Here is a 20,790-nt window from a genome sequence, read left to right as displayed (position 1 = left end):
TTTCAATTTTACTCTATCCCCCCAGCTAGATAACTCGGGAGGTGGAGGCTTAGGAGCTAGTTCACATTGCAAATGCCTGAAATCCCTTATGAAATGATGGGGTCTGCTTGCTATCTGGAGACAGCGGTCCCCTAACACTAGGAGCTATTCATTTTATTTTAATCCTCATAATTCAAATTCGAGGACAGATCTTTTCCTAGTAGACGCAACCATGGTTTTAATTGATAGGGAAAAGTTAGAATTTTTTTAGCTCAGGTGAGTTTTTAGTTACAGGCACTTGGACTACTTTTCTTATTATTGGAACCTCACTGTCGGGATGCCCTAATTCTAATGCATCATTAGTATCCTTTGAAGATACCTCTCTCTGAACCATACACTGCTGAGTGACTGTCGGCTTTCCCCTTTGTTCTAGTTTAAAAGCTGCTCTATCTCCCTTTTTAAAGGTTAGCGCCAACAGTCTGGTTCCATCCTGGTTAAGGTGGAGCCCATCCCTTCGGAAGAGACTCCCCTTCCCCAAAAGGTTCCCCAGATCCTAACAAAACTGAATCCCTCTTCCTTGCACCATTGTCTCATCCACGCATTTAGACTCCGGAGCTCTGCCTGCCTCTGGTGACCTGCGCGTGGAACAGGGAGCATTTCAGAGAATGCTACCCTGGAGATTCTGGATTTAAGTTTTCTACCTAAGAGCCTAAATTTGGCTTCCAGAACCTCCCTCCCACATTTTCCTATGTCATTGGTGCCCACATGTACCACGACAGCCAGCTCCTCCCCAGCACTGTCTAAAATCCTATGTAGGTGAAGTGTGAGGTTCGCCACCTTCGCACCCAGGTAGGCATGTTACCAGGCGATCCTCACGCCCACCAGCCACATTCCTAATAATCGAAACACCAACTATGACGGCCGACCTAACCCTTCCCTCCTGGGCAGTAGGCCTTGGGGAGATATCCTCGGTACGAAAGGACGGTGCATCACCTGGAGAACAGGTCCTTGCTACAGGATCCTTTCCTGCTACTGCCAGGCATTGGGTGAAGACCCATGGGGCGGAAACTAGGCCAAACGGTAACACCTTGTACTGGAAGTGGCTGCCGCCCATGAGGAACCATAGATTCTTCTTCTGTCCGGGGAAGATCTCAATGTGGGTGTATGCGTCTTTTAGATCGAGGGAGCAAAGCCAGTCCCCTCTTTGCAGAAGGGGAATTAGAGAGCCCAGCAAGACTGTTATGGTTTCTAGGTGTTTGAGTGGATTCTTGGGTACTGAGGAGATGGCCACTCCCACGGGGAGGAGCCCCGTGGGGAACCGCAGTACTAGGCTAGACTCTATACACTCAGACACAGAGAATTCGTGTTTATTATACAGCTTGGTGGTACTGCCCAGGAGGTGGCAGCAGTGAGGTAACCCAGTAGAGTAGTCCAAGGGTCCTCGGCAGAGGAGACCCGTCCCACACTTCAATGATGGTAAACTGTGCTGGGTAGAGGAGAGAGTCCCGGATGTAGACTCACAGCGCTGAAGTTGATGGTGAGACAAGCTGACAAGGTTAGTTTATTCACTGAATAGATAGCTGTATTAGATGACGATCCTGGCAGGCAGAAGTAGTTGGATTTGCAGGCCCCAAGGCAGGGAGAGCAGGCCCTCGAGAAGCGAGTACCTGGTATCCCAGATAGGCACCTGAAAGAAAGCATAGGGCCCCTGAGGAGCGAGTACCCAGGTTACGGGTGAATGGCCCCGGAGGGCAGAGAGAACTTCCAGTGGTAGAGCAGCTTAGACCGGAGGCAAATCCAATCCTTGCTAACTCAGTTTGTTAGAAAACGTAGGGCAGGCTAAATACCCGGATGGCGTGACATCACTCAGAGGGGCCGCCCCCGAGGTTCCCGCCTTGACTTGGATAAAGACACAGGTGGCGTGCGAGCACGCACCCTAGAAGGCCCTCAGAAGAAACATGGCGAACACAGTCGCTGTAGCCGTTCCGGGGATGCTGGAGAGAGCGGCATGATGACGCGGCAGCAGCCATCTTCCCAAGGCTTGTGGAGAGAGAAGGAAGAAAGGTGAGGCACAGAGGTCGAAGTCATCTGAGACCGATGGACGCAACACAAGACCAACTTGAACTTTTCTTTTAGCAGATATTTGTTCAAGGCACTCAGATCCAAGATGGGAAGGAGCCCCCGGTTCTCTTTGGAATCAGACAATATCGGGAGTAGAATCCCTGCCCCTGCTGATGCAGCAGGATAGGTTCTACTGCTCCGGCCATTACAAGATAAGGGCGAAGAGCTCTGTCCAGAGGATTTCCTGATGCGGGGACTGGCCCCATGATAAGCGGGTGAGGGGAAGGAGGAATCCACAGGACACCTAGAAAGCTTAACAGATACTCTCGGACGATGGACAGGACCCACTGGTCAGAGGTGACCTGTGGCCAGCAGTCCTGAAAGGACCGTAACCGAGAGGGTAGTGTCATGGTGCTTATGCTCCCTCACAGCCAGTCAGAATCCTGTAGTGGGGCTTTGCTGGGAAACCAGCTGAGGTCGGGGGGTCCACTGCTGTCTAGAGCGACTCCTAGAACCCACTTGCAGTGTACGAGCCCGGGAGGTCGGAGGGTAATATTTCATCTGGCGCTAGAAGGACGTCCTGCGGCTCTGACGTGAGGACTTCCTGGTGGAGGACAGAGGGTCCGATGTACTAGCTGAGATGTTGGAGAGTCTCATGGTGATCTTTCAACTGAGCCACATCGCTAATCTTGTCCCCAAACAGGTTCTCGCCAGTACAGGGCAGGTCCGCAAGATTTTCTTGGACATCCGGCCAGAGGTCCGATGCTTGGAGCCACGCCATTCTACGGGCACTGATGCCCACCACCGCCACCCTAGCTGCTGTTTCAAGCACGTCATAGGTGGAGTGCACCTAGTGTTTTCCAAACTCTAAGCCTTGCTGGGCGACTGCCAAGAAGGCTTCCTGCTGCTGCTGGGAGACGCACTCAGACAACTCCTGAATCTGCTTCCAGAGGGACGAGTGTATTGGGTCATGTACAGCTGGGTAGGAGGCAATCCAGGTGATCAGCATAGCATCCTGGTATACCTTCCTACCTAAGGCATCCAATGCCCGGTGTTCCTGACCTGGAGGCACAGAAGCGTGGGTGCGGGAACATTTGGCTTTCTTTAGGGAAGACTCCACAACTATTGACTGTTGCGGGAGCTGATGTCTCTCAAACCAAGGCCTGTTGTACCAAGTACACCTCATCCGCCTTCCGGTTCACCAGAGGCATCAAGATGTGGTGTTCCTAAATCCTAAGAAGTAACTCCTTAAAAATGTCATGGATGGGGATAGCCATGACCTCTTTTGGGGCATCAACGAACTGGAGAACTTCCTGCATCTTGTGGTAGGCATCCTCCTCTGAAAGGTTAGATCCTCTGGTAAGAACAGATGCCTCTCATCTGGAAGAGAAGAGTCTGAAGGAAGATCCAAGTCACCTGAATAAGACTCCAAGGTATCATCTCCCCCAGAGATCATATGGGGTGTCCTCCTATCTGAAATCCCCTGGGGGGGGGGGGGGGGGGGGGGGGGAGGGACGACCTGAGTGACTGTTGGCTTTCACGCATCTTGTTTAAAAGCCGCGCTCTCTCCTTTTTAAAGATTAGGGCCAGCATCCTGGTTCCCCTTTGGTTAAGGTGGAGCCCATTCTTTCGGAAAAGGCCTCCCCTTCCCCAAAATGAAGCCCAGTTTCTAAAAAATCTAAAACTCTCTTCCCTGCAACATCATCTCATCCACACATTGAGACTCTGGAGCTCTGCCTGCCTCTGGGATCCTGCACATGGAACATTTCTGAGAATGCTACCCTGGAAGTTCTGGATTTCAGCTTTCTACCTAAAACCCTAAATTTGGTTTCCAGAACCTTCCTCCTGCACTTTCCTGTCATTGGTACCCTCACATGTACCAAGACAGCTGATTCCTCCCCAGCACTATCTAAAATTCTATCTATGTGATGCGTGAGGTCTGCCACCTTTTCACTAATCAGGCAAGTTACCAAGCAATCTCATGTCCACCAGCCACCCAGATATAGTTGGTGATTCAATTAGGAAAGTTGATAACAGCCGTCCTAATCTTTCCCATCTGGGCACATAGCCTTGGAGACCTATCCTCCGAGAGGATACTACATCACTTGGAAGGCAGGTCCTAGCTACAGGATTGTTTCCTGCCTCAACAAGCTGATGGTTTCCTTCCAGGTATTCTTTCTCCAGCAAAGCAGCAAAGGGGCTACCAGATTGGAGGTGGGACTTTTCTACGATGTCCTTGTCAGTCGCCTCTATATACCTGTCTCCTTTAGCTCCTCCAGGTCTGCCACTTTAGCCTTCAAAGATTGGACTCGTTCTCTGAGGGCTTGGAGCTCTTTGCATACACATGTAACCTCTCTCCAGCTGGGAGATAATCATATATGTGGCACTCAGTACAAAAGACTAGAAAACCTCCCTCTTGCTGCTGGACTACTTCCTGAATCATAATTTTGTTGATTTGTCATCAATTTAAGTTTTTTAAGGGAGCAGGGATGTAAAGCTAACCTAAAATACTTTTAGTTTATGGATTTATTTTAAATTTGTCTAGCAATAGAAAAATAGAAATGACGGCAGAAGAAGACCAAAGGGCCCATCCAGTCTGCCCAGCAAGCTTTCGCACTCTTTTTTTTTTTCTCATACTTATCTGTTACTCTTGGCCCTTAGTAACCTTTTGGTTCTATTTCCCTTCCACCCTCGCCATTAATGTAGAGATCAGGGTTGGAACTGCATCTAAGTGAAATATCTAGCTTAATTAGTTAGGTGTAGTAACCGCCGCAATAAGCAAGCTACACCCATGCTTATTTGCTTACCCAGACTAAGTAATTCGGTCCTTGTTGGTTGTTGTCAGTATATAGATCCACTTTTCTTCATCCCCCCTGTCACTGAAACAGAGAGCTATGCTGGATATGCATTGAAAGTGAAGTATCAGACTTTCTCCCTTGCCATTGAAGCAGAGAGCTATGCTGGATATGCATTGAAAGTGAAGTATCAGATTTTCTCCCCTGCCGTTGAAGCAGAGAGCTATGCTGGATATGCATTGAAAGTGAAGTATCAGGCTTATTTGGTTTGGGGTAGTAACCGCCATATTTTGGTTTGGGGTAGTAACCGCAATGACCCTCAAAACACTACAATTAATCTACCTATATCTTCCTGGTTACCCAACTTGACGACTCTTGCTTTGAATTGAATTCTTTATGTATAAAATCTGCAGCAAATTACTCTTGCCAAATATAATTATCATCTAAAATCAAAACATATAAAACTAAATAAAAACAGATAAGGTCTTGTAAACAAATAAGCTATAGCAAGGTAAATGGATAGAGTATAGGAAGGAAGTTTGAGGTATGGTGCACACTTCAGGTCCTTTTCTGCTGCAAGGCCTCTGGAAGCTGAAGAATTCGAAACCTGGATCACTCGCTGTGCCCTCTGGGCTGCTGGGAACTGTATGCAGATCCGCCTTCCAGTCCTCTTCTGTGAATCCATGCAAAGCAGCTCTTGCATAGTGAAACTCATGCAAGTAAAAGAGTGCAGCTTACTTAGAGTCAACTACTTTATTTTGACAAAATTCAAGGTATAATTAAAACACAGGGGGCGGGGGGGGGGGGGGGGGGGGAGAATGTGTCATGATGCTAACGCTCATCCTAATGGCCCAGTGACATTTCTTAAAAAGCCAGGCGGCCCCCCCCCCCCCCCAAAAAAAAAGTTTTAAATTGGTTCACCTCCCTTCCCTAACTGCTCCCCTTTGTTTAAAACCTCAGCCTCCCCCACCCCAGCCAAAGCAGGCTTACCCAGTATCCCCCCACCCCCCACCCCCTTCAAAGTAATTAGACCCTGGTGGTCTAGGAGTGGCCCCTGAATTCTCACCCCCATCCCTCACATCACCTCCTACCTAAAAGACAACTCTGTGGTATAGAAACAGCCTGGAGCATCCCCTAGCCCAGAATCTGTTAATGCTATATTCCAAAATGGTGCCAACCGGCCACTGCCCCTGTCGTGTGATGGGGCAATGGCCGGCCAGTACTATTTATAGCCCACAACAATTTCATGCCTCTTTGGAGTTTACCCAGGACAGCAATCTCCCTGCTAAAATCAGCTAACTCCAACCATCTTCTGTCCATTGGGTTCTTCAGTGCTGCAGCATCTCCTCTATGTCAAAATCTTGTTTTGTATTTTTTTTCATCTGTTAGAATTTGGATTCTTCTGTGGTCAGCATTCACATTTTAGTAAATCAGGAATCGTTTTCATCACCCGGCTAATCTTTATTTATGATTTTAAATATTAAGAAAACAAGGTACAAAATAGGTTTGAGAACTTGTTACCTGTTTCTCAAATGTTTGGAGTGTGCTTTGGAACGTCGGACTTTGAGATGTTAAAGGCAGAAGACCGTTCAGTGTACTGTTGATTTCTTTTTCTACCTAAAATAGAAAGAAACATTAAAACACGGCATGCTTACATAAAATACTAAAATCAGAACTAGAAGATAGAAAGTTAAAAAAAACAAACCAGCAATTTATCTGAGTGAAGATAACAGTGAGTGAAGGAAAATTAGTTTCTTACCTGATAATTTTCGTTCCGGTAGTACCAAGGATCAGTCCAGACTGCTGGGATATAGGGATGTGAATCGTTTTTTGACGATTTAAAACAATCGTCAGATATATTTTAAATCGTCAAAAATCGTTAAGAGTCGCGATACAATAGAAATTCCCCCGATTTATCGTGAAAAATCGTAAATCGGGGGAGGGCAGGGAAAACCGGCACACAAAAAAACCCCCTAAACCCACCCCGACCCTATAAAACGAATCCCTTGCCTTCCCCCACCCTCCCCAACCCCCCCAAAGTTTTTTACGAGTACCTGGTGGTCCAGTGGGGGCGCGGGGACTGATCTCCCGCTCTCGGTCCATCGGCGCCATTTTGGCTGCCACTCAAAAATGGCGCCGATGGCCCGATAAAAAAAAAAAACCCACCCGACCCTTTAAAAACAACCCCTTAGCTTTCCCCACCCTCCCGATCCCCCCAAAACATTTTAAAATTACCTGGTGGTCTAGTGGTGGTCCTGGGAGCGATCTCCCGTTCTCAGGCCGTCGGCTGCCACTCATAAAGATGGCGCCGATGGCCCTTTGCCCTTACCATGTGACAGGGTATTCGTGCCATTGGCCGGCCCCTGTCACATGGTAGGAGCACTGGCTGGCCGGCGCCATCTTTAAAGATGGCTGCCGTCGTATTTAAAGATGGCCGCCAGATTTTTTCCCCCCTCTAGCCGAACCCGATCGTTAAGACGATCGGGCACACGATTCACATCTCTACTGGGTTATGCCTCCCTTCCAGCAGATGGAGTCAGAGAAAAGCTGAAAAGCACCCCCCCCCCAGATATACTAGTGTGCCACCTGCGATCCCTCAGTATAATCAATATCAAAGCAGAATGAAACATATATCTCATCCTGAGGTTTTTTTTTTTGTTTTTTTTTTTACAAGAACCAATGACTAGAGCAAGTAAGTATACTCTAAAAATACCAGAAATGTTTTTTTTTTTTTAAATCAATAACATGCTGATAACAACTATTAAGAGAAGACAACAGAAATATGACATGAATACGAGCGGACTCTCCTGTGATATACCTACTTGGGCGGGCGTCTGGACTGATCCTTGGTACTACAGGAACGAAAATTATCAGGTAAGAAACTAATTTTCCTTTCCCTGTACATACCAGGATCAGTCCAGACTGCTGGGATGTACCCGAGCCGCCTTAAATGGGGTGGGACCCAGAGAGTCCAGCTCGAAGCACACTGCTGCCAAAGGAATCTACAGCAGGATCCCGAACATCCAACCTATAATGTCTAGCAATCGTGTACAATAACTTTCAAGTAGCCGCTCTGCAAATTTCCTGGGGCGAAACACATTGGTTTTCAGCCCATGTTGCCGCCTGAGAGCGGAGAGAGTGAGCCTTAAGACCGTCAGGGACAGAATATCCGTGACATATGTACGTGGAAGCAATAGCATCCTTTAACCAGCGAGCGATGGTAGCTTTGGACCATTCCACAAGACAAAAAGATGATCCGACCCACGAAACTCATTAGTTACTTCCAAATACCGCAAAAGGGTCCACCGGACATCCAATCGCTGCAAGTCTCGACCGTGAAAAGAATGTGTATCCTCCTCCGAAAAGGATGGAAGATCCACTGACTGATTGACGTGGAAAGCCAAGACCACCTTAGGCAAGAAGGAGGGTACTGTCCTCAGGGACACTCCCGACTCTGTTATACGCAAAAATGGTTTCCTGCATGATAATGCCTGTACTTCGGAAACACGACACGCCGAACAAATAGCCACGACAAAAACTGTTTTGAGAGTTAAATCCTTCATGTTGGCCCGCTTGATAGGCTCAAACGGCGAAGCGCAGAGATCACGAAGAACCAAATTTAAGCTACAGGATGGACAAAGCGCTCGTACCGGAGGACGTAAATGTTTGACACCGCATAAAAAACGAGCAACATTTGGGTGACCCGCAATGGAAGAACCTTCAATCTTACCATGCAGAGGCCGCCACCTGTACTCGAAGAGAATTATAGGCCAGGCCCTTTTTCAAGCCATCTTGCAAAAACGTGAGAATATGTACTATAGAGGACCGTCGTGGGGACACCTTCAACCCACTGCACCAAGAGTCAAAAACCTTCCAGGCCCTAACATAGGCAATGGAAGTGGAGGTCTTGCAGGCCCTAAGAAGCGTGGAAATCACGGCTTCCGGATAACCCTTCTTTCTCAGTTGTCTCCTTTCATAAGCCAAGCCGCTAGACAAAAGCAATCCACTTGATCGAAAAATATGGGACCCTGTCGTAGAAGATTCGGGATGTGGCCCAAACGCAAGGGACTATCTACCGCTAGGTTGATTAGGTCCGTGAACCACGGTCTTCTCGGCCACTCTGGAGCCACTAGAACAACCAGCCCCCGGTGGGATTCTATGCGTCTGAGAACTTTTCCCACCAGTGGCCAAGGAGGGAACACATAAAGGAGAATGTCTGGAGACCACGGAAGCACCAGAGCATCTACCCCTTCCGAGCCGTGCTCTCTCCTGCGACTGAAGAAGCGAGCCGCTTTGGCATTGATCCGAATCACTATCAAATTTAAGCGTGGAGATCCCCAGCGCTGAGTTATGAGCCGCAGTGCCTCGGATGACAGCTCCCATTCTCCTGGATCCAGGCGTTGTCGGCTGAGAAAATCCGCCTGGACAATGTCCATGCCCGCGATGTGGGAAGCCGCGAGACGGCTCAGGTGACGTTCCGCCCAGGCCATCAACAAGTCCGCTTCGGAGGCCACCGGATGACTTCTTGTACCCCCCTTGCCGGTTTATGTACACCACCATTGTGGCATTGTCGGACAGAATCCGTACTGCCCAGCGATGGACCAAGGGAAGAAACTGACGGAGGGCCAAGCGAACCGCCCTGGTTTCCAACCGATTGATCGACCATTTGGCCTGTCGAGGGGACCACAATCCCTGTGTTGACCTGCATTGACAGACTGCTCCCCAACCTGTCAGACTGGCATCCGTCGTAACGATGATCCAAGGTGGAGGTTCCAAGTCTACCCCTTGAAGAAGGTGTCCCGGTATCAACCACCAACTGAGACTTGTCCTGGCCGGTTCCAGTAACGGCAATTGCAGGTGGTAGTCCTCCGACTTGGGGTCCCAGCGGGAAAGCAGCGCCCTCTGCAAAGGCCGCATATGACCAAACATAAGAACATAAGAACATAAGAAAATGCCATACTGGGTCAGACCAAGGGTCCATCAAGCCCAGCATCCTGTTTCCAACAGTGGCCAATCCAGGCCATAAGAACCTGGCAAGTACCCAAAAACTAAGTCTATTCCATGTAACCATTGCTAATGGCAGTGGCTATTCTCTAAGTGAACTTAATAGCAGGTAATGGACTTCTCCTCCAAGAACTTATCCAATCCTTTTTTAAACACAGCTATACTAACTGCACGAACCATATTCTCTGGCAACAAATTCCAGAGTTTAATTGTGCATTGAGTAAAAAAGAACTTTCTCCGATTAGTTTTAAAGGCCCATGGGACCAATTCCAGAGTAGATGCCATATGCCCAAGAACTTGCAAATAATCCCACGCCGTGGGCAAAGGGAGGGCCAACAGGAGCTGAACCTGAGACATTAAATTGTCCATCCGCTGGCGGGGGAGGAACACCTTGCCCGTAAGAGTGTCGAATTGGGCTCCCAGAAACTCCAACTCCTGGGACGGGACTAGGTGGCTCTTGTCTAAATTGACTATCCATCCCAACGACCGCAGCCGTTCCAATATCGACTGCACCACTATCTTGCAAAGTGCTTCCGACTTCGCTCAGATCAGCCAATCGTCCAGATAAGGATGAACTAAAATCCCTTGGCGCCGTAGGGAAGCTGCAACTACCACCATCACCTTGGTGAATATCCTGGGGGCCGTCGCCAAACCAAAGGGCAGGGCACAGAACTGGTAATGCAGTTGGTGGTTGGTACCGGGCTCCAGAGGCGATCCAGGAAACTACAGACCGGTTAGCCTGACTTCAGTGCCAGGAAAAATAGTGGAAAGTGTTCTAAACATCAAAATCACAGAACATATAGAAAGACATGGTTTAATGGAACAAAGTCAGCATGGCTTTACCCAGGGCAAGTCTTGCCTCACAAATCTGCTTCACTTTTTTGAAGGAGTTAATAAACATGTGGATAAAGGTGAACCGGTAGATATAGTATACTTGGAGTTTCAGAAGGCGTTTGACAAAGTTCCTCATGAGAGGCTTCTAGGAAAAGTAAAAAGTCATGGGATAGGTGGCGATGTCCTTTTGTGGATTGCAAACTGGCTAAAAGACAGGAAACAGAGAGTAGGATTAAATGGACAATTTTCTCAGTGGAAGGGAGTGGACAGTGGAGTGCCTCGGGGATCTGTATTGGGACCCTTACTTTTCAATATATTTATAAATGATCTGGAAAGAAATACGACGAGTGAGATAATCAAATTTGCAGATGACACAAAATTGTTCAGAGTAGTTAAATCACAAGCAGATTGTGATAAATTGCAGGAAGACCTTGTGAGACTGGAAAATTGGGCATCCAAATGGCAGATTAAATTTAATGTGGATAAGTGCAAGGTGATGCATATAGGGAAAAATAACCCATGCTATAATTACACAATGTTGGGTTCCATATTAGGTGCTACAACCCAAGAAAGAGATCTAGGTGTCATAGTGGATAACACATTGAAATCGTCGGTTCAGTGTGCTGCGGCAGTCAAAAAAGCAAACAGAATGTTGGGAATTATTAGAAAGGGAATGGTGAATAAAACAGAAAATGTCATAATGCCTCTGTATCGCTCCATGGTGAGACCGCACCTTGAATACTGTGTACAATTCTGGTCGCCGCATCTCAAAAAAGATATAATTGCGATGGAGAAGGTACAGAGAAGGGCTACCAAAATGATAAGGGGAATGGAACAACTCCCCTATGAGGAAAGACTAAAGAGGTTAGGACTTTTCAGCTTGGAGAAGAGACGACTGAGGGGGGATATGGTAGAGGTGTTTAAAATCATGAGAGGTCTAGAAAGGGTAGATGTGAATCGGTTATTTACTCTTTCAGATAGTAGAAAGACTAGGGGGCACTCCATGAAGTTAGCATGGGGCACATTTAAAACTAATCGGAGAAAGTTCTTTTTTACTCAACGCACAATTAAACTCTGGAATTTGTTGCCAGAGGATGTGGTTAGTGCAGTTAGTATAGCTGTGTTTAAAAAAGGATTGGATAAGTTCTTGGAGGAGAAGTCCATTACCTGCTATTAAGTTCACCTAGAGAATAGCCACTGCCATTAGCAATGGTAATGTGGAATAGACTTAGTTTTTGGGTACTTGCCAGGTTCTTGTGGCCTGGATTGGCCACTGTTGGAAGCAGGATGCTGGGCTTGATGGACCCTTGGTCTGACCCAGTATGGCATTTTCTTATGTTCTTATGTTCTTAGGATCATGAACCAGAGAAACCTTTGATGGCACGTCTCAATGCCTATGTGTAGGTAAGCCTCCGTTAGATCTGAAGAGGCCAAAAACTCGCCCTTGTGAACGGCCACAATGACCGACCTAAGCGTCTCCATCCGAAACCGCGGAACGCGCAAGGCCCCGTTGATTCTCACCATGGACACCTCGAACACAGGATGGGGGGCCCACTTACGTCACTTCCGTACGCAGGGACTCTGGTACTGCTGGGAGAAGACCCAGCAGATAAACTTCGTTGAGCTCCGAGCCATTGGCAATGCAATATGCGCGTTTGAGGGATTCCTGAGGGGAAGAGTAGTCACGGTCCACACGGACAATCAGGTCGCAGTGTTCTACATAAACAAGGAAGGCAGGTCAGGTTCCTGGATTTTGTGCAGGAAAGTGGTACGCATCCTGGAGTGGGCAGAGGAAAGCTCAATCATCCTACAGGTGACCTACCTGCCCAAAGTGGAGCACTCCACAGCGGACAGGTTAAGCAGTATTTTCCACTCGCATGAGTGAGAATTTCGCCAAGCCGTGACGGAATCCCTCTTCTGGATCTGGGGCCTCCTACACATAGATTTCTTCACAACTGCGGACAACAGGAAGGTGCAAGCTTTCTGCTCACTGTATCCAAGCCAGACTCGCCTGATACTAGACACGTTCCTCATATCATGGACAAGAGGACTCCTTTATGCATACCCCTCCTCCCCGATACCGCTCATTTTGAGGACTGTACAGAAGTGTATGGTAGATTTGGCAGATCTCATCCTGATCGCTCTAGCGAGGAACCGCCCATTCCGCTGGGCCACAATGCAACTCTGCTGTCGCAGGACAGGGGCACCCTGCTTCACCCGTTACACTCCTCCCTACACCATACAGCGTGGAGATTGAAAGGGCAGTATTGACTCACCTACAGCTGCCCTCAGGTGTCCAGGAATGTACTGATATCATCCTGGAAGTTCTCCACCAAGGAAAATGGCTGAGATATGCAACTTGGTGTAAAGCCAAGGGAATAGATCCCTTCTCATGCTCCCTGGAGCGGCTTTTAGATTACCCCCATTCCCTATTTCCGCTGAGAAGGATGGAAGCTCTACCGTTTGATTCAAGTGGAACTCGGAAACCACCTTGGGCAGAAAAGCAGGCACAGTGCGCAAGGAAACTCCCAAATCTGTAAAACGAAGGTAGGGCTCTCTGCACAAGAGTGCTTGAAGCTCCGAGATTCTGCGGGCAGAACAGATAGCTACCAGGAAAACCGTCTTGAGAGTGATAACCTTGAGGGTCGCGGAACGCATGGGTTCAAAGGGTGGACCGACCAAGATTGGGAGAACGAGATTGAGACTCCACAAAGGATAAAGAGTGTGGACTGGGGTTTTCACGTGCTTCACCCCCCTGGAATCGGATGATATCGGATGATATGAAGTAGAGAGCCTAGGGCAAAGACTTGCACTCTCAGCGAGTTGTAGGCCAGACTTTTGTCCAGTCCCTGTTGAAGAAAAGATAGGATAAGAGCCACCGAGGCGGTCCATGGCAACACAGGTATGGAGGCACACCAGTTCTCAAAAACTTTCCATACCCTGATATAGGAGATGGAGGTAGACGTCTTTCTAGCCTTGAGGAGGGTCGCGATAACGGCCTATGGGTATCCACATCGTCTCAGCCGGCGCCTCTCAAATGCCAGGCCACAAGACAGAAGCAATCGGCCTGGGTGAAAGATACCGGACCCTGATGCAGCAAGCGTCCACTGCAAGGTTGATCAAGTCTGCAAACCACGGATGACGGGGCCATTCCGGCGCCAACAGCATTACCGGACCCTGGTGGGACTCTATTCTCCGGAGCACCTTGCCCACTAGAGGCCAAGGGGGAAACATGTAGAGGAGGACGTGATGGAGCCAGGGGAGGACTAAGGCATCCACTCCCTCTGCGCCGTACTCTTTTCTGCGACTGGAGAACCGAGCTGCCTTGGCATTCCGGGAGGTTGCCATTAGATCCAGATAGGGGGTCCCCCATCTGTGGAACAGGAGATTCACCGCCTCCTCTGAGAGTTCCCACTCTCCGGGATCTAGATGTTGACGACTGAGAAAGTCGGCTTGAACGTTGTCTACGCCTGCGATGTGGGAAGACGCTAGGCGGGAGAGATGAGTCTCCGCCCACGCCATCAACCTGTCTGTCTCCCGAGAGACATGCTGGCTCCTCGTGCCCCCTTGGCGATTGGTGTAGGCCACAGTGGTCGCATTGTCTGAGAGTATTTGGACTTGCGATGATGGACGAGAGGTAGGAAGCGTTTCAATGCCAGACGCACTGCTCTGGTCTCCAAGCGATTGATCGGCCAAGTTGCTTGGGATGGCGTCCACTTCCCTTGCGCAGAACTCATCTGACACACCGCTCCCCAGCCAGAGAGACTGGTGTCCGTCGTGACGATTACCCATTTCGGGATGTCCAAAGGAACACCCTGGAGAAGATGAGACAGGTTGAACCACCACGAGAGACTGTCCTTGGCTCCCTGCGGGAGAGGAAGGATGGCTTGGAAGTCCCGAGACACCGGCTTCCAGTGGGAGAGCAAGGAGCGCTGTAAGGGATGCATATGTGCAAACGCACAGGGGACCAGATCGATGGTGGAAGCCATGGATCCCAGGACCTGGAGGTAATCCCACGCCATTGGAAGCGAGAGACTGATGAATCGCTGTATCTGAGCTATGAGTGTATGAGCCCTGTCCAGGGGCAGAGACACCTTTCCCAGCGCTGTGTCAAAATGCGCCCCCAGGAAGTCCAGAGACTGAGATGGAGAAAGGCTGCTCTTGGCGAAGTTGACCACCCAACCGAGGGAGTGAAGAAGCGTCAACACCTTGTCGACCGCCCAGTGGCACTGGGCTGAGGACTTTGCCCGAATGAGCCAGTCGTCCAGGTATGGGTGCACCAAGTCTCCCTCCCTCCGGAGAGCGGTGGCTACTACTATCATTACCTTCATGAAGGTTCGAGGAGCTGTCGCAAGACCAAAGGGTAGAGCCTGGAATTGGAAATGCTGTCCCAGAATCTTGAATTGCAGAAAATGCTGATGTGCTTGGAGGATGGGAATGTGTAGATAAGCTTCCATCAGATCCAGGGAGGCCAAAAATTCTACGAAGTGTACCGCCGCTATCACGGAGCGCAAGATTTCCATCCGAAAGTGGGGAATCTTGAGGGCCCTGTTGACCATCTTGAGATCCAAGATTGGGTGGAAGGAACCTTCCTTCTTGGGGACTGTGAAGTATAACGAATAATGTCCCCAGCCTACTTCCAGGGGAGGGGACCGGACGAATCGCTCCGAGAGCCAGAAGCCTGTCAAGTGTCTGCCGGACTATGAGTTGTTTCTGGACTGGGCCACATGGAGAGAAGAGGAGCCTGTCTCTTAGCGGCCAAGCAAATTCTAACGCATAGCCGTGTCTTACAATATCCAGGGCCCATTGATCTGACGTCATGTTGACCCACTCCTCGTAGAAAAGGGAGAGACGTCCCCCTATCCTGGGGATCGGGCCGGCATAGCTTCATTGTGAAGACTTGGAGGACGTCCCCTGGGCCGGACAAGAGCGGGGCTGTCTTCTGGCACGAAAGGACTGAGTCCAGGATTGAGATCGAGAGGACGGCTGACGAGGAGCTGCAGTCCTTGCCTGGCAGAAACGACGTTGATTCCTGAATCGGCTTCTAGTGGAATTAAAAGATCTAGAACGAGGGCGATCCTCTGGTACCTTATTCTCTCTGAGGGACTTGATAATCTGGTCCAGATCCTCCTCAAATAGTAGCTTGCCCTTGAAGGGTAGGGATCCCAGCTGCGACTTGGAAGAAGAATCCGCCGACCAGTTGCAAAGCCAGAGGAGGCGTGTAGCAGAGACTGCAGAAACCATAGATCTGGCCAACACTCTCAGAATGTTATATAGAGCGTCTGCTCCATATGCTATGACGGCCTCCAGGTGGTCTGCCTGAAGTGCTTCCTCAGAAGGCAACTCCTGGGAGCTGAGCAGCTGTTGAAGCCAGCGGAGGCCTGCAAGCTGAGCGAAGGAACTACAAATGGCCGCCCGGACCCCCAGGGCGGACACCTCGAAAACTCTCTTAAGATAAACTTCCAGCTTTCGATCTTGAAGATCTCGCAAGGCTGCACCACCCATTACTGGAATGGTAGTTCTTTTCGTCACCGCTGAGACTGCAGAATCTACTTTGGGAACCTTAAGAAGCTCCAGGAAATCATCCGGGAGAGGATATAGCTTATCCATGGCTCTGCCGACCTTGAGGGAGGTCTCCGGAGAATCCCATTCCCTGGATAACAGTTGAAGGAACGTGGGATGGGAAGGAAAGGACCTACACGGCGGACGTAGACCAGCCAGAAGGGGGTCCCCTTTTTTCGCTGGTGGATTAGGTTCAGGAGGGTCCTGAGGGGCCTCAATGTCCAATTCCTGTAGGATATGTGGAATGAGGGGGTCCAGTTCATCCCTCTGGAAGATCCGCAGGACTCTAGGATCATCCCCTTCCAATTGAGCCGAAGTTGAAGGTTCATTCAGATCTGGGTCCTGCTGAGGAACAGACTCCCCCGCAGAGGGGCGTATCAAACGGACCCTCGGAGTGCTTGAGGTGGTCGGAGGTACCCCTGGTCCCGGGACTGCTGACCCTTGGGCACTCCCCACGGTCTGAGCATTTCCCAAGACCTCAGTGGAATCAGCCATTCTGGGTACCTGAGGAGGAGGTCCCGCCAAAAATTCCTGGTGCTGGCCCATTCTGGCCAGGTAAGCATTGTGAAGCAGGAGAACAAAATCCGTGGAAAACGGAGGTGGTCCCGATGGAGGAAGAGTTGGAAGATCCCCTGACGGAGGAAAAGGCTCCAGAAGTGGAACGGGTCTCAAAACCGGCGGCTGAGATGAAAAAGGAGCGTCTTGCTCTTCTCCTGTTAGCACCGGAGCAATCGAGTCTGGAAACAAAATATCCGCCGTTCCTGCGGTCAGCGGGATCGGGGCCGGCCCCTGAGCGTCAAGGCGCGCCAGAAGACGAGAACCAGAGTGGCCCGGCGGTTGAGAAGGTCCCTCCCCACCAGGGTGGCAAGCTGTGCAAATCTCCTTGTGGGAGAGCCTCGACCCGGGCTCTCCACAAGCGCAGCACCTGGACGAACGAAGCATGGGGAACTCCGACGGAGCCGCGCGGGAACCAGCTGTTCTTAACGCGAGAAACAGGCAAGGTTTAAAGCTGCGGGAAGTGGGAAAAACCTCCGCTTCGGCCTGTTCTTCCTCACGCTCACCAGGTTCGTGGCTGTAAGAAGCGGGTAATAGCCTCCACTTCAGTCCTGCTCTCTCTCTATCCCTCAGCGACCCACAGATAGAGGCACAGAGGAATAACGCTTTTCTGTGCCGGCTGCCTCGAGGAAAACTGCATCTCAGGGGCAGCGGGTTGGATAGCAGCCACAGGGAGAGAGGTCGGCACCACCGACTTGCACCCCAGAGAGAGGAAGAGAAGAAATAACCTGTCAAAAGGAAATAAAAACAAACTTACCCCGACAACAGAGATGGGAGGGGTGGGGAGAGCTGCAAATAGTACTGCCTGCAAGCAATAGAATGCTCCCACTAAAACAGGAGCGGAGGCTACAGGAAAGCTCTCCAAATAATTCCCTCAGAAAATTCAAAATTCAAAGATTTTTTTTTTTTTAATTAGACTTGATCCATCCAAAAGAAAGGAAAGCTGAGGAAAATAGAGAAAATTCCTAAAATAGCTTTCTAGTCATCTCAGTGGGGAACGAAAGCCACCACTGTCATCTGCTGGAGTCAAGAGAATACTGAGGATTAGTAGAGAATGCACTACCTTATAAGGAAGCATCATTCAAAGTTCTATTTGACTCCATCTGCTGGAAGGGGGAGATAACCCCACTGTCTGGACTGATCCTGGTATGTACAGGGAAGGCAGGGTTGTTTGAAAAAACTTCTCTGTCTCCATCTGCTGGAGGGGATGCAAAATCCAGGTGTTTGGACTGATCCAGGTACGTACAGGGAAAAGTATTTTACATGCTGAGCCTCGCCACTGTTCCAGGGATCCCATGGAGGAGGTTCTTCATGGGTGCAGGCACCTCAGATTGCTGATTCTGCACCAGTATGACGACTCAAGTAATTAATGATTATGGTGCCCATAGGGCAGGGATGGCCAAATCTGTCCGAGAGCCACAAATAGCCTTGGTTTTCAGGATATTCACAATGAATATGCATAAGATAGATTTGCATGTGTTGCCTGCTGTATGCAAATCTCTTATGCATATTCATTGTGGATATCCTGAAAATCTGGCCAGTTTGTAGCTCTCATGGACTGGAGTTGGCTAGTCCTACCTTAGGGAATCACTGAGGATTAGTCTCAGGAGGAAAATCTGACCCTCAAGGGCTGGAGGGAAGTCTCTGGACATTCTACCTCGGGATGGGAATGGCTTTAAAGAGGGGGAAAAATGTACAAGGGCAACACAAAAAAGTAGAATAAAAGCTCTATAAAATACCTGGACATTACTCACTAAAGCAGAGGTGTAACGCCAATCCTCAAGAACCAAAAACAGGTCTAGATTTCAGGATACCCAAAATAAATATACATGATATATTTGCATACAATGGGAGCAGTGCATGTAGATGTATCTCATGCATATTCATTGTGGATATCCTGAAAAACATATCTGTGAGTCTTGAGTATTGGAGTTAGCCATCCCTGCACTAAGCATAGATTATACTACATTTTCCTCATATTTTGGCATAAACCATGTGGCAGAAATAACCATTCCCCTGATAAAATGAACCAGGTTCCATCCTTATGATGCGGCTCTGTTCCATTGTAGGATGCAGCTATTTCCATCAGTATGATCTGGCTTGTGTTTATTGTATTTTACGTCTCTGCTATACCTATTACTTGGTCCTTCTTTTCATGTTGAGCTGTATATCTACTTTTGCTTATTTTAATTGATTATGCATGCAATTTTATCATCAAACTGTTTGGGTAACATGTTTACAAGTGGGATAATGTAGTTTAATAACTTTGTGGAAAACAGAATTTTACTATCAAAGGGTTTCATCGGGTAGGGTAATATCACAAAAATGATACATACAAATGCAAAGTGCCCAAACCTGATAAATATAACAACTTAGTTTATTATACTGAAAGACTTCAGTGAGTTTCTAATCATTAAGCTTACCTTTGGTTTGTATACAACTCCCAAAACGCCAGCGGTGACTTGAAGAGCCAGTATCAGGAATAATCCTATGAAAAACTAGGAAGAAAGCACAAAATAGCCCCAGGGGTCAGTGCGTATCATAGCAGTCTCTAATTAATTTATACTATAGTGGGAATAGATTTAGAGCTAGATAAGGGATAGAGATACTTATAACAAATACAAAGGGCAGTTTGTTATTAGAGGGAACAATTTTCTTTAGCCTATGAATATGTTTTAAAAATACTGTGCCCCAAACTTTGAGTCTTCACCCATTGCCACTGTTGGGCAAGTACTTGGACATGCCAATAATACTGATTTTATTAAATTCTTAAGAAGTTGTGGACAGTGATGAGAAGATACAGTATGTAAAGAGATAGGGATGAAGAGACAAGAGAAAAAAAAAAAAGCAAGTTTGCTGACCGTAAATGGTGTTTTCCATAGACAGCAGGATTTAGCCATGCTGTCTGGGTAACGTAATCTGGCATTATGGGGCGGAGCTGTCTCTTTAAACTCTCAGAGTTTTGGATTGTGAGCCTGTGCAGTTCTTCCTGTGTATTACCCTGCGATGTTCTTCAGTTGATGACTGAACTTCTTCAAGCAGAGCAAATCTGTAGGCTGTCCAGGGAGGAGGGTGGGTTTGCATGGCTAAATCATCCTATCTACAGAAAACACCATTTACGGTAAGCAAATTTACTTTTTTTTCCCTGTCGATAAGTAGGCTTATTTAGCCATGCCGTCTAGGAGTCCCAACTTAAGGGTTGCCCTGTGATAAACACAGATCATTTGATCTTGGAAGTACTTCATCCCCTGTGTTTAATTTTTTTTTTTTTTGGCGACCTGTTGTGGACAGCCATTGAGGTCTTGCGACATGTAATACTGCTGATCTCAACTGCCGGCTGCTGATTGCTGGTCGAGACAGTAGTGGGAATTAAAAGTAAGAATCTATGACCATGGCGCTGCTTTGCAAATATCTTGAATTGGAACATTATAAAGGTGCACTACAGAAGCAGCTTTGCTCTAACCTGATGCGCCTTGACAGAATTTTCTAACTTGTTAGAGTGGGAAGCATAGCAGAATTTTATATATTTGAGTTTTCCTATTTGACGTTCTTTTTGCCAATGCATTTCCCGGCACGTTTGGGTCAAAAGAAACAAACAGTTGAGAAATATGCCTAATGAATTGAGTTATTTTCTTCTCATAGGCTAAGGCTCTCTTGCAGTCCAAGGAGTGGAGTGCCTTTTCTCTCTCATTTTTATGTGGTTTTGGAAAAAAACGTAGGAAGAGAAATAGAGGAAAATTGGTTCTTACCTGCTAATTTTTGTTCCTGTAGTACCTCGGATCAGTCCAGACTCCTGGGTTTTGCCTCCCCTCCAGAGACAGATAAAGATTTGACTGACTCTGCCCTATATCCTGAGGTGCCACCTGCAATCTGTCAGTATTAATCGATATCCAAGCAGAAATCCACAAAAACCAAATGAACTAACTAGACCTAAGCATCTTTCCAACTCATGGACCCTAAGTGGAAGCAGATCCCCGAAAAACAGATTATAACGGAAGGA

At 48.3% G+C, this 20,790-nt stretch overlaps 1 protein-coding gene across 1 annotated transcript in view; it reads right to left on the bottom strand.

Annotated features, from left to right (window-relative positions):
• TSPAN8 (tetraspanin 8) overlaps positions 1–20,790 on the bottom strand; it is a 104,543-nt gene that overhangs the window by 32,127 nt on the left and 51,626 nt on the right. Inside the window, exons 4-5 of the mRNA XM_029597181.1 lie at positions 19,214–19,288; positions 6,357–6,452 (exon numbers count right to left, since the gene is read on the bottom strand). Of these exons, the coding sequence (XP_029453041.1) occupies positions 6,357–6,452; positions 19,214–19,288 (171 nt within the window). The remainder of the gene's footprint in view (positions 1–6,356; positions 6,453–19,213; positions 19,289–20,790) is intronic.

This window comes from Rhinatrema bivittatum, chromosome 4 (genome assembly GCF_901001135.1).
Source record: "Rhinatrema bivittatum chromosome 4, aRhiBiv1.1, whole genome shotgun sequence".
NCBI lineage: Eukaryota > Metazoa > Chordata > Amphibia > Gymnophiona > Rhinatrematidae > Rhinatrema > Rhinatrema bivittatum.
This window is presented reverse-complemented; position numbering and strand designations above follow the sequence as displayed.